At 42.3% G+C, this 12,024-nt stretch overlaps 2 protein-coding genes across 4 annotated transcripts; both read left to right on the top strand.

Annotated features, from left to right (window-relative positions):
• Window positions 1-428: 428 nt before the first annotated feature.
• Window positions 429-9,721, top strand: LOC111139204 (C-X9-C motif containing 4). Its single transcript, XM_022491404.1, has 3 exons — window positions 429-675; window positions 7,158-7,225; window positions 8,969-9,721. The coding sequence occupies exons 2-3, from the start codon at window positions 7,168-7,170 to the stop codon at window positions 9,115-9,117; spliced, it is 207 nt and encodes a 68-aa protein (XP_022347112.1). The 5' UTR covers window positions 429-675; window positions 7,158-7,167; the 3' UTR covers window positions 9,118-9,721.
• LOC111139203 (mature T-cell proliferation 1) lies at window positions 623-6,432 on the top strand. 3 transcript variants are annotated; one of them, XM_022491403.1, is made up of 4 exons: window positions 623-675; window positions 5,137-5,288; window positions 5,409-5,579; window positions 5,661-6,432. In XM_022491403.1, exons 2-4 carry the CDS (start codon window positions 5,184-5,186, stop codon window positions 5,706-5,708), a joined length of 324 nt encoding a protein of 107 aa, XP_022347111.1. In that variant the 5' UTR covers window positions 623-675; window positions 5,137-5,183; the 3' UTR covers window positions 5,709-6,432. The 3 variants fall into 3 exon arrangements, with proteins under 3 accessions (XP_022347111.1, XP_022347109.1, XP_022347108.1); XM_022491401.1 differs by lacking the exon at window positions 623-675 and having other exon boundaries at window positions 3,275-5,288; window positions 5,661-5,712; window positions 5,795-6,432; XM_022491400.1 differs by lacking the exon at window positions 623-675 and having other exon boundaries at window positions 3,275-5,288.
• Window positions 9,722-12,024: the final 2,303 nt, after the last annotated feature.

Raw genomic sequence — 12,024 nt, 5'->3', positions numbered from 1 at the left:
AGGCGGGGCGGGGAGGTCGGGGCGGGGCGGGGCTCGGGGCGGGGCTCGGGGCGGGGCTCGAGGCGGGCGCGCGGGGGCGGGGCGGGGCCGGCCCGGCGGCACCTGGGAGACGCCCGCGCCGGTTGGGGCAGGCGTGGCCGTCGGGCGCAGGGCGGTAGCCGGCCGCGGTCGGGGCTTGAGGCCCGGTGGCGGGGTGGGCAGGGAGGCGGCGCTCGCGGTTCGCGGGCCGACGTGCTCTGTGAGCGGCGCCCGAGCGGCGGGGCGGGCGCCTCTGGAGCGCCCGCGCCCATTTTGCCCGCCCGCTGAAGAGAGCCGTACGCGGCCTACACGCTCCGGGGACAGCCCTTTGAGGCGGCCTCGCTGCGCGCGCCGGCCTCCTGAGCCAGAGGGACGCTCCTGTGAAATTCGGTCCTAAGACAGTTCAGGTCTTATTTTATTTCGCTTCGTTTCCAAGTTACGGCCCCTGAATTTTGTACAACTCTCCCTGGACCGCTTCCGGTCGCCGGCCCTCGCCTCCTAACTTCGGTTCGGGTGACCTCGGCCCGGGATGCCCCTCGGCTCGCCCCGGGCTCACGTCCCGATCGCGGCTTGAGTGGCCCAGGGCGGGGGAACCTGGAAGTTTTAGCCTCGCTGCTCCTGAGGCGGATTAATTAGCCCAAGAAACATTATATTCATGTGAGTAACGTCTTCCAGAAACAGTGCTATACTGTATCTGAAAAAGTATCACTCTTAAGCTTGGCTGCTGCTGTGTTCTACATTGGCTCGTAGGGCTCCTACGCGTTCGGTGCAGGGAACGGGAATGGGGGACTCGAGTTGTATTAAAGGTCTGGGATGTCTCGCAGTCGATATCCACAATGTCAATTTCCTCAGCTCCCCTTGTCTCGATGATATCAGACGTGGTGAAATTCCATGGAAAACGGGTTTTCTTTTCAGGAATGTCAAACGTGCCACGGGTAAAAGTACAGCTCTTTCAACTCCCAAGATTAGGGATTACACGTGGGTTGTAGGAACCGTGCTAAATCAGAGTGTTTATGTCTGTTTGATCTGGTTTCTCTTCCCTGCGCAGTGTTGAAGCCAGGCAGGCATGGCAGTACTGGAAAGGGAACATTCCCAACATGCTCCTTGAAGAGGTGTTGATGCTTTGCTCTTTTCTCCCAACTCAGTTCCAACCCAAGTCCCCCCACAAACAGGGTCTGCATCCACTGAAATTATCTCTGACAGGTACACCGGCAACCCCCATTTTTACCTAACACAAAAGGATCACACGGCACCTCTTTCCATGATTCATCTTGGTAATGATGAACATTGGGCAAAACTTAAAGTGTGCAATTACATTGGACCCATTGAAATTTTCTCTTGTCTCGGTTTTACACCATGTATTAGTTATGTTTGTGACACATATTAGTTACTGTTTGTGGCTTGTACGCCCTGCCTTAATGGGACAACAACGGCTCTTCTCATTATTATCTTTAGCAATGGAATGTTTTGACTTTATAAAGTGCCTTTAGGCACCTTCAACAACAAAAACACCTTGTCTTTCTTGTTGCTGTTAGTCAATCTCAAATATCAGACCAACATTCTCTAACTTTTATAATGCTCGTGGCTGCATTTTACAGTTCTAAATGTTTAAGTGGAGTACAGAAAAAGACTATTACAGCATGCTTATTTTTTTGCTACCTTTCCATGTAAACTACCCAAATGGGAATCAGACTGTACAATTCCTAGCTGTGTTCTGACTTCATGCAAGTTACCTAACTTCTCTGTGCCTTACTTACTTCCCTTATCTGTAAGTGGCCGTAATAACAGTATCCATAAAACATAAAATAAGTAAGTGCTGACCATTATAATCAATACGTTGTTTATTGCTCATTTTACACCTCAGAAAACAAGTGTAGAAACATTAACGTGTCCCAATTTCCAAAGCTAGCAAGTGGCAAAATCAGGGCATGTATTCTTAGTAACTTCACCCATTGTGATTAAATCAGTTGATTAATTCACTTCAAAGAAAATAACTATGTTCAACCGGTTAGTGTTTACAGATTGTTCAAGCACCTGGAAATGGAAGTAAATTATACTTTTCATAAGGAAGTCTTTCTATGTTGTTTATCATCCATTTAATTTAACAGGAAATTTATGAAATTTTTCCTCCAAATGAAATTATGAAATTATTTCCTTACTAGGAAATAGTGTGTCTAGGCCAGTGTAGTCTCTGGCCATGAAATCAAGGTGACCCCCATGGGGACAATCTGCTTTAGTGCCTTAATGGATGATAAAGCCATATAAGCACTTTTTGAATCCACTTGAATTTGCAGATGGTAGTATTCCTTTGAGTTGAGTGGAGAAGGTTTATGTTGGGTATTATATTGCATGTTGTACCTGAGTTTATCTTGAGGATTTTAGAGATTCATCTTAGTTCAAGATGTTCTGAATTTTGTGAACCAAGTTTCATGTGCAGAAGAATGTTGTCTAATCAAATGAATTTGGGAAATGTTAAAATAAGGTTTCTTTACTGTGTGACTTGCCAGAGTTTTTACCACACTCATGAACCTTGTGACTATAAGATTCCCAAACTTATCTGACCAAGGAAAAAGTTAGGGGCAAGTGTTCCAAGAATGACATTTTAGGGAAATGGTTTCCAATTTATACAACCTGTGATTTTATGATCCTTCATCTTAATCTTGGGCCTTCAGCCTTTGCTTTTCTCTGGTAAGGATATTGTTGGCTTGTGCTCATGCAGCAGCTTCACCGTGAGCGGTAACACACATAAGCGCAGGGTCATGAGCGGGAGTTTGTTCCCCGGCTCATCCTCCAGATGCCCAGCATGTCGGCCTTCAGGTCCCAGCAGCACATCACACTGCCTTTCTTCTGAGAATGTTTTGTAGTGACTCATAGGCCTCTTTGTAGTAATTCATAGTAACTCAGACTATCATCTCCAATTTATCTGCCCTCTATATCACTGGAATCATTTCATTTTGATGTCAGTGCAACAAGTAAAATTTTGCTTTTCATTCAAAGCAAGCTTAAATGTCGGTATATTAGTTGTTGACTATCTGTGAAGGTGAGATGGTAGTGAAACTCTTAATACTTTGTTCTATTTTTTTTTAATGGCCATACTTATTTCTTTTGTACTCAAAATCCAGACTTTAATATATATATTTTTTACATTAGTATTTACTTGCTTTTTGTTTGTATCTCTGCTTTCCACAGCCCCGGGAAAAAGGAGAGGCAGAACAATTGTATCTGCTAAATGGAAAAAAAATAACTTTGACAGAATATATGGTTATATAATATACCTAAAGAATCTGTCTCTACCCACGTATACGTGGTCTCTATCTGTTTCCCCTCTCTGCTCTGCGTACATATCCACTCACTCGTGCGCAGGAACACTGACGAGTATTGACACTTCAGGTGCCCAGAACTACTATATCATTCCTGTTATGGAAGACCTTATAATACTGTATTTGAGGGGAGACAAGGCTTGTGAAATAAGCAGAGCAAATGTGCAAAGGCAATTTATAATTAGAGGCAAAAATATGAGCTTGAGCTGAGACATAAACGCTGCAGTAGTCCTAGGAGACACGAAGTTTTCCTAGAGAAGGCAGGCACCCGCACTCTGCCATAATAGTACTGAGGTAGGCAGAACGATTTGTGGAGGCATGTTAGGCAAGTAGAAAGCTCAATTGAGCCTACTATTTAGGGGAAATTGATGACAGATAGGATGCAGCACTGAAGAAGAGGAAGAAGTCCAAGAAAACTTGCAAGTTTTGAGTCTGCAAGATCAGGAGAGGTGGTGTTGCCACCTGGAGAAACTGGGATTTGGTGAAGGAGAAGGGGTTCTTTAGGTGAGTTTGCGATGACAGAGCCCAGTGGGGGCGAACTAACAGTGATAAGAAACAAACAAACAAAAAAAAAAAAACCTGCTGTCCTTGAAAAGAGGGCTTGGTTTGACTCAATTAGTTCTTTCAGGCTTTTTCCTTGGCTGTATCATACCGTGTTCTGGCATCTCATTTGCTCTTGGCAATCTCAGTAATGGTTTAGCAACCTTCGGAGATGTGCTGCAGTTCCTCCCCTGCCTAAAGGCCACCTAGTGAGAACAGGAGGCATTTGTTCGGTGGGGCAGATCCCCCAATGCTATATCTGCTCTGTCAGAGGAAGAAATACAGCGAAACCATGCCATGATGCTAGGAGCCAGGTACAAACTATTCATTCCTGCAAAATGCAGGTCACGTAATCGTGAGGCCCTGAAATGCAATCCAGAGCTAGGCAGAAAACCCTTATGGGTTAGAGCCGAGTCTGCGTTATGGAAAGAGTTTGCCCAGGAGATTTGCTTCCTTTACACCTCTCAAATGGCGGAGGCCTTTTCTGGCCTTATGACTTGTGAAATCAGAATTAAAATGCACACCTCTGTGGAGAAACGGGTTCCGGTGACATCCTGAAGCATTATTAAAATGAACAAGGATCTAGATGGATAACCATCATTTGCTCTCCGCTCCCAATCACCATGATCCCAAAAGTCTTTTGCAGCCTCAGAATTCCATGAAGCTACCTTAAATATTTTCGTTAACATGAAAACCCCCATCTGGAAATGCCCAACTGCTATCAGTAACCTTTCTAAGTAAGCTGATAAATAGGTTGTTTGTCCTTAAAACAAACTTTGAATTTTAATTTAGAAAGCAATGCACATAATTCAGCCTTCACAGTCCTTTAAAATGGAATTGCTTGAAAGGGGCTTTTACCTGGGGAATATGGCACACGCATCCATCGCTGCCCAAATAAGTGCTTGTGCACACTCCGTTGCTAACTGCATTTTGTCAGAGGCTGCTCTGTGAATGCAGAGACTGTGACAGCACTGCCCAGCTTCCTGAGGTGCTAGTCCTACATCTCCACAGAGCTCCCCACTGAGCTCAGGAGCTGAGTGCTTCACAGGCAAGAATTAGCGCGACCTGAGGCTCTGCTGAGTGGCACTTGAGTGTCTTGATGAGTGTCAGATGGCCTCGGCTCCATGCAGGCTGTGCAAGTAGATATGTAATAGTTTTTGTTCTGGTTGGTGGTTGCTAGTTCCAGGTCACCTTGCTCACTGGTGAGTTCATTCAAACCCGAAAAGTCACACCTGTGTCCTGTGCGCGGGTGCTGCAGGCTTAGGTGGAGAAAAGCAGGGCTAGAATTGGAACCCAAAGCCCAGAATGGCAGGAGAGGATGTGGGGGCTCCACCGGATCACCTCTGGGTTCACCAAGAGGGCATCTACCGCGACGAATACCAGCGCACGTGGGTGGCCGTCGTGGAAGAGGTAAGTGTTTCCATTTTGCTTATTTTTTTAAATTGATTTTGCTTTTAAGCAACTTGGTTTCTAACCAGTCTCAAAATTCTGAAATCTTTGCTTTTATTTTTGATCATTTTTTTCCATTAGGAGACGAGTTCCCTAAGGGCACGAGTCCAGCAAGTTCAGGTTCCCTTAGGTGACGCAGCTAGACCAAGTCACCTTCTTACCTCCCAGCTACCTCTCATGTGGCAACTCTACCCTGAGGAACGCTACATGGATAACAACTCTCGCTTGTGGCAGATCCAGCATCATTTAATGGTACCCATGTTGCTTAATCGTCTTCCATTGTACTGGGGGCTCTTACAATAGAGAACTCTATAAACTTTCTTTTCCTGACAGGTCAGGGGAGTACAGGAGCTGTTGCTTAAGCTTTTGCCTGATGATTAACCTGGTATGTATTTCTATTTCTCCCCTGTTCTCCCTTTTTGTTTTTCACTCTGGTTGTGATTTTAATGATCTACTTTTTTTTCCAGGTGCTGGGATTCTAGGAAGATATGCTCCTCTGTTCTATTCAGTATATGGCAATCACTTCATCCACCACTGCAGTGCACCCACCTGTGGGCCTGGGGGGAGGGACTGGGTTGAAAAACTGTTCAAGAACACAGAAGCTTAGGAAGGGTCATGAAGAACACCACAAGTGGAACTGCAGAGAGGGGTTCACACAGGCAGAAAGCAAGTCAAAAAAGCACTTAGTCAGGATACGTAACTTGAAATTGACTCCTTTGGAAATTGCCATAGAACCGTTAATGGACATCATCAGCTGGAACTGGGATCTGATGAGTCCCACAAAAGTCAGCACCTGCTACAGAACAGATGCCCCGATCACCAAGGACTTGGTACTGGTTTAGAGAGAAGAGAGCAGCTCCTAGCAGCATCAACATCTATGTGTCGCTTATTTGCCCTGCGCAATTCACCTGCCTTTCCTTCTCCCATCCTGTAAATATCCCAGGTTTTGCTCCAGTGTTTCCCCTCCCAGTACTGACCTAACTTGGATCTTACGGAGAACTTAGGGGGCTCTGAAAAAAGAGGAGATTATTTGAATTAATGAAATGGGCTACAAAGGCTACTGGGCCTTTTTCCTTTCTGAAATTGTGCCTTCAAATTTTTAGAGGTTGCTAATCAAAATCGTGGGCACTTAAATTCATCCTCTGGCTACAGATAAATAAGTTGGTTTCTGTAAGAGCTCTAAAAATTATTTTAGCTGCTTAACTAGCACCTTTCTCAGGAAGTAATAATAGCACCAAATATTACTGATTCCTAGGAAATCATTTACTACCTGATAAAGAATTTTCTGAGTTAAAGTAGTCATAACTGTTTATGTACATTAAAAGTAAGGCTTTATTTTTTTAAAAAAATCTTGGGAATCACATCTACCATGTATTGAATCCTTACTGCCTCCCTTCCCGGCTAGACTATTCTGTGCACTTAATCCTTCCACTAATGCTTTGAGGTACGTAGGGATGGCCCCCATTTTGCATATGAATTATAAGGAAAAAGGCTCAAGGAGTTTAATCATTTACCAAGGGTGGTTCTGAGCAGTGGGCAAGCCTATTGGTCTGTGGCATCGGCTCCTTTAGCCCGCAATTGGTTTACGATATTCAAGATGAGGTGATTGAATTCAAGGTTTTATTTTCATGTAAAGCTATTTATGTCTTCAAAACTGAATGAAATGGATATTATAAAAATACAGTTGATTCATCCTATGAATGGGAAGAGTATTTTTTAGTGCAATTATTTTCTAGCATACCTGGTTGTCTCAGAAGAAAATCCCATCTGGAGGGGCTTTAAAGTCTTTATGGATAAAAGACAAAATAAAAATCGTTTTTCTTATTTTAGTTTTCTGGATATGCCGCAGAAGGATCCGTGCCAGAAACAAGCCTGTGAAATACAGAAATGTTTACAAGGTAGTATGTTAAATGCTTTTTTATATTTTTCCACTTTATCTGTGAACTAACTACGAGAGACCAACTTTTCTTCTTATCAGCAAATGATATGAGCTCCTCTCAAAAGTAGTATTTCTGTAATCATCCTGAAGATTTTCTCATTGTTTCAACAAAGATGCAGAAAATACAAAGTGATATGATCCAAGCTTCATGTTTGCGATCCTGGTTATACGTTAGAATCTTTAAACTACATTAGACTAAAATCTTTAAAATACATTAGAACCTTTTAAAAAAGCTCTTGCCTAGAACAATTAAATCAGACTTCCTGAAGACGGGTTCTGGGCAGGAATCAGTCTAAAAAGCTAACCAGGTTATTTTAATGTACAGCCAGAGTTAAGAATTACTAAGCTGAGCAAAGTCCTTTTTTAAAAAGACTAGTTTTAAATGGGTTGGTTATACTTCACTGTGGCTGAAAACCCACTTTTTAAAAGCGATCAGATTAGAAATGGGGGTTGAAAATGCAATTGGAATTCAGGCTGCCAAGTCAGCAACTAAGTCTTTAAAAAAAGCAAATTTCAACTTAAGCATATTTGATGTGATTTGTCCACTTGATTTTCCCCCTAATTTGGTTCTAAATTGGCCAATAAGTTTGACCAAATGCTAGAGAATTTTATTATTATTTTTTTAATCAGTGAATGATTACTGGCAGAAGAACGGATAGAAAAGCTACAGAGCTTTCTGAACTTCAACACTGATGTTTTTGTTAACTTTTCCCATTAGTAAAGTAATAGAGATGGGAGTCCATGAAACTATAGAAGGGTCTGAAGGAAAAATGTTAAGAATTTACCCAAAGATTCACCTCTAAAGAAAACCCTTGTTTGTATACTTCCTTTGCCTTTTAAGTTTCATTCTTAGACTTTTCATTTTATGATGTAAGCAGTATTTCATAAAATCTTAAATCTACAATGTTGATGTATAATGATAGTAATGCTACTTTATTCATCCTTTTCTTTCCTCCAAATTTAAGAAAAAGGAAAATGTTTTTCACAGCTTCTTCTCCCAAATAAGTTCTTACCTTATTTGAATTAGCAACATATGGATATAGTGTGGGAGGATTGAGGGCTGGAAGGACTGAGTTAGCATTAAGCACAGCCATAAGTGTTTTAAACATATTAAGTCATTTAGTCTTTTCATCCATGAGGTGGATGCTGCTATGACCCCCGTTTTATAGATGGATAAATTGACACAGAAGTCAGATAACTTGTCTAGTAAGGGGTGCAATGCGGTTTGAATCCTTTTGGTCTGACTCCAAGCTTGGACTCAGCCACTCTGCTATATTCTTTCTAGTCAGAATTAGTGTTTGTTTGTTTTTTTAAATCCTGGAGTAACTCCCATGCACCCCATGTTAGCACTGGGGGACTTGGATCAAAAGCTCCCTATCCAGAGACTGCAGTTTCCCCCCTCTGTTGCACAGACTTGGTAGGGACGTCCCACAGCCACCATGGTCCTAGAAAAGGGTATGTAAGTTATTAACCTGAAAGAAAAGGAAATTTATATGTAAAAATGCCTTTCAACCACTTTTTTTTCTAATTGTCCTGTTGACCGGTCTGTACACCAGAAAGAATTAAATGGATTTGGGTGCATCCTCTTTCTTCCAGGTCCCCAGATAAAATGAAGTGAAAAGGAATGGGAAGCACTGATCTAAACTTCCCTGCGTCCGAGTTCTATGAGATCATGACTAGGGTCTGCCTGTCTGTTTTTCAGCCAACAACTACACGGAATCTAAGTGTCAGGCTGTCATCCGGGAACTGCGTAAGTGTTGCGCTCCATATCCTAAGGGAAGATCGCTCGTCTGTTCGGGATTTGAAAGAGAGGAGGAAGAAAAGCTGACACTGAAGCCTACATCAAAGTAAAGTTCTGCTGAAAAGTTCAAGGCTGCACCATGTATCCACCAAGCAAGTTTGTCTCCCTGACTCCTTCTTCAGGCCAGGTAGCAGCAAATATCAAATACAAAAGTCAACTATAAAAGTTAATGAATATGCCATCTATGCAGAACAGATAGAAATATATTAAATATGTAGAATGTAATAAAACTGAGCTGCTAAAATAAACCTGTTACGTGAAAAATTTTGGTTTGGTACTTGCGATATTGTGACTTATAAGAAATATATATTTGGTCTTTATCTCCTTTCCTGGTACACAGCTCCTAAAACCCTTGGAATTTCCTAAGTGATAATAGTGATAAAGGTGTCTTGTCACATTAATGAGGTGACTTTTGCATAGTAACCTATGCATGAACACTGGTTGCCAGGGGAACCAACCCTGTGATTAGAGGGTTGGAACTTTCAATCCCACACTCCCCTTACCTCTGGGAAGGGGAGAGGGACTGGAGGTTAAATCAGTCACCGATGGCCAATGATTTAATCAGTCATTACTGTAATGGAGCCTCTGTAAGAACCAAAAAGGACTGGGTTTGGACAGAAACTCCTGTATGTGGGACCTTGACCTTTGTACCTCTTCATCTAGCTGTTTATCTGTATCCTTTATAATAAGCTGGCAAATGTTGAAGTAAATGTTTTTGAGTTCTGTAGTTAACTCTAGCAAATTAATCAAACCCAAGGAGGATGTCCTTGGGAACCTCAGACTTATAGCCAGTGAGGCAGAAGGACAGGTAACGATCTGGACTTAGCAATAGGTGTTTGAATTTGGGGCAGTCTTTTAGACTGAGCCCCTAACCTGGGGGATCTGACACTAATTCCAAGTAGATAGATAGGGTCCTAACTTAATTAAGTTTGTAGGACACCTAGTCAGTGTCCACTGAGAATTGGAGAATTGCTTGATATAGATGTTAATGAGTTGTCTTTAGCCTTTGAATTTGGACTACTAATACCATTCATAAAACTCGTCCTGTGTTAGGTGAAAAGACACCCCTCCAGTGCCACAACCATGACACGTTCAGACTACATGCCGTTGCATTTCCAGTAATTCAGAGCACAGTGTCCTTCCAGATGCCAGTGAGAGCATTTCTTTCTACTTTTACCTCCCCACTGCAGTGCCTAGCAAGAAGAAGACACTTAATATTTGTTCAAAGGGTGGTAGGAAAGGCCTAGAAATGATTCTTGTAATGTTTAACAACCCCTAATTTATCATGAGAAAACTGAAAAACAAAACAAAACACTTCGTTGGAAGGCAGGCAGGCAGCAACAGAATTCTTAGGTGGTTTATCTATTATAATCAAAACGTTACAGTGAACCCTCATGTTAATACAAGGCTGCTCTAGGAAGCCTGTTGACAGTTGTCAGTGACTTCATGTGGTGGTGGTAGAGTGACAGTATCAAACAAGCCATTTGCTTTCCTCAAACAGGTGCTAGAACCACCATCACTCCAGCCTGCCCCCAGAAGAAAAAGATGACTTTCTAAGCAGGGGCAGAAACAAATTCTGATATGTCCCTGTCTTAGTCCATTCGGGCTGTTTTAAGTCCATTCTGGCTTATGAACAACAGACATGTATGTATTTCTCACAGTTCTGAGGCTGGAGGTCCAAGTTCAAGGCATCTCCCATGTCAGGAGGGGAGCGAGCAAGCTTTCCTGGGTCTGTTCAATAGAGGCACTAATCCCAGGCATGAGGGCTCCACCTCCATGAACTAATCATCTCCCAAAAGACCCACCTCCAAATATCATCACCTTGGGTGTTAGGATTTCAACACGAATTTTTGGGAACACAAACATTCAGTCCAGAACAGGGAGGATCCTACATTGCCATGAATGACTAAAGTAAGATAGTCTGAGATAGTCAAACACCATCATTATTTGAGACCAACTGTTCTTTTAAGCAGCATTCCCTAAAGTGTTTCTAGGAATTGCTGTCAAAGGCGGGGAGGGGACAAAAGGCTTCTGTGGTCAGATAAGTTCGGGGAATGTTACATTAGACATAAGTTAACAGGTTTCTCCTTTAAGGCTCCAAAGCTTTCAATATGTTACTGTAAATTATGATTCTTTGAAAAGGACTATGTAATGCACTACTTGCCAGTGTCCCCATTTTGCAGACAGCCCCTCACAGGGTGAACGTTCCCCAGAGAGACTTGGAGAAAACGCTGCCTTAGAGAGGTTTGGTCCACAAACCAGGGTGATCGTGCTGTGTTCTCATGAAATCATTTAAATGAACTCTTGTGTGAATAGTGAAATGATTTAATAAATGAACTCTTGTGTGAACAGTGAAATGATTTAATAAAACATTTTACAACTATGTTTACATTATATACACGTTAAGTTACATTTAAAATTATCAATTGATAGCAGTGCTAGGATTTATACTAGGAATCACTGTATGATCAAATACATAGTTTTACTGTGCTTTATTACAAAATCATTTTTGAGTTAACTACTCAAGTTTCAGACTGTTTTAAACTTTTTTCCCTAGGGTATACTTTACTTGGTACTCTCAAAACTTGAAATAAATTGTTTCTTCCTATCTTTAAGCTCAGTCCTGTCTCAGTTGAAGTCAACATCTATTGGCAGACATTAAATCGGATTCTTCTCTGCTATGGTGACACACAGCAAAGTAGAACAGCCATCAGAAAAGCTCCACATTCATCTAGTGTTTTTTCCATGTTAGGGACCGCAGCACTGAGTTGCAGTCTCTAGGGAGGAACTGGGAGAGAGAGAACTATGATCTCTCTTTTAGAGGCTAAAAAGTCTGTAAGTGGGCTGGTGGTGCTAAGTTTAATCACTTGGTTAACTAGTAACTAAAAGAGCTCAGTGGTGAGGGCCGTATCTCACTACTTTCCATCCGAAAACTTCAGCATCCACTGATGAGAGAA

The sequence above is a fragment of the Enhydra lutris genome, unplaced genomic scaffold (genome assembly GCF_002288905.1).
Source record: "Enhydra lutris kenyoni isolate GAN:26980312 unplaced genomic scaffold, ASM228890v2 scaffoldscaffold96, whole genome shotgun sequence".
NCBI classification, from domain to species: domain Eukaryota; kingdom Metazoa; phylum Chordata; class Mammalia; order Carnivora; family Mustelidae; genus Enhydra; species Enhydra lutris.
The sequence above is the reverse complement of the archived record's forward strand: the minus strand, read 5'-3'. Positions and strand labels throughout refer to the sequence as shown.

Excerpts from the sequence above, each read along its gene's own strand:
- LOC111139204 (XM_022491404.1), top strand. The coding sequence starts at position 7,168 with ATGCCGCAGAAGGATCCGTGCCAGAAACAAGCCTGTGAAATACAGAAA. Across the intron at positions 7,226-8,968 it reads AATACAGAAATGTTTACAAG|CCAACAACTACACGGAATCT; the intron begins GTAGTATGTTAA and ends TCTGTTTTTCAG.
- LOC111139203 (XM_022491403.1), top strand. The coding sequence starts at position 5,184 with ATGGCAGGAGAGGATGTGGGGGCTCCACCGGATCACCTCTGGGTTCAC. Across the intron at positions 5,289-5,408 it reads GGGTGGCCGTCGTGGAAGAG|GAGACGAGTTCCCTAAGGGC; the intron begins GTAAGTGTTTCC and ends TTTTTCCATTAG. Across the intron at positions 5,580-5,660 it reads AGATCCAGCATCATTTAATG|GTCAGGGGAGTACAGGAGCT; the intron begins GTACCCATGTTG and ends TTTTCCTGACAG.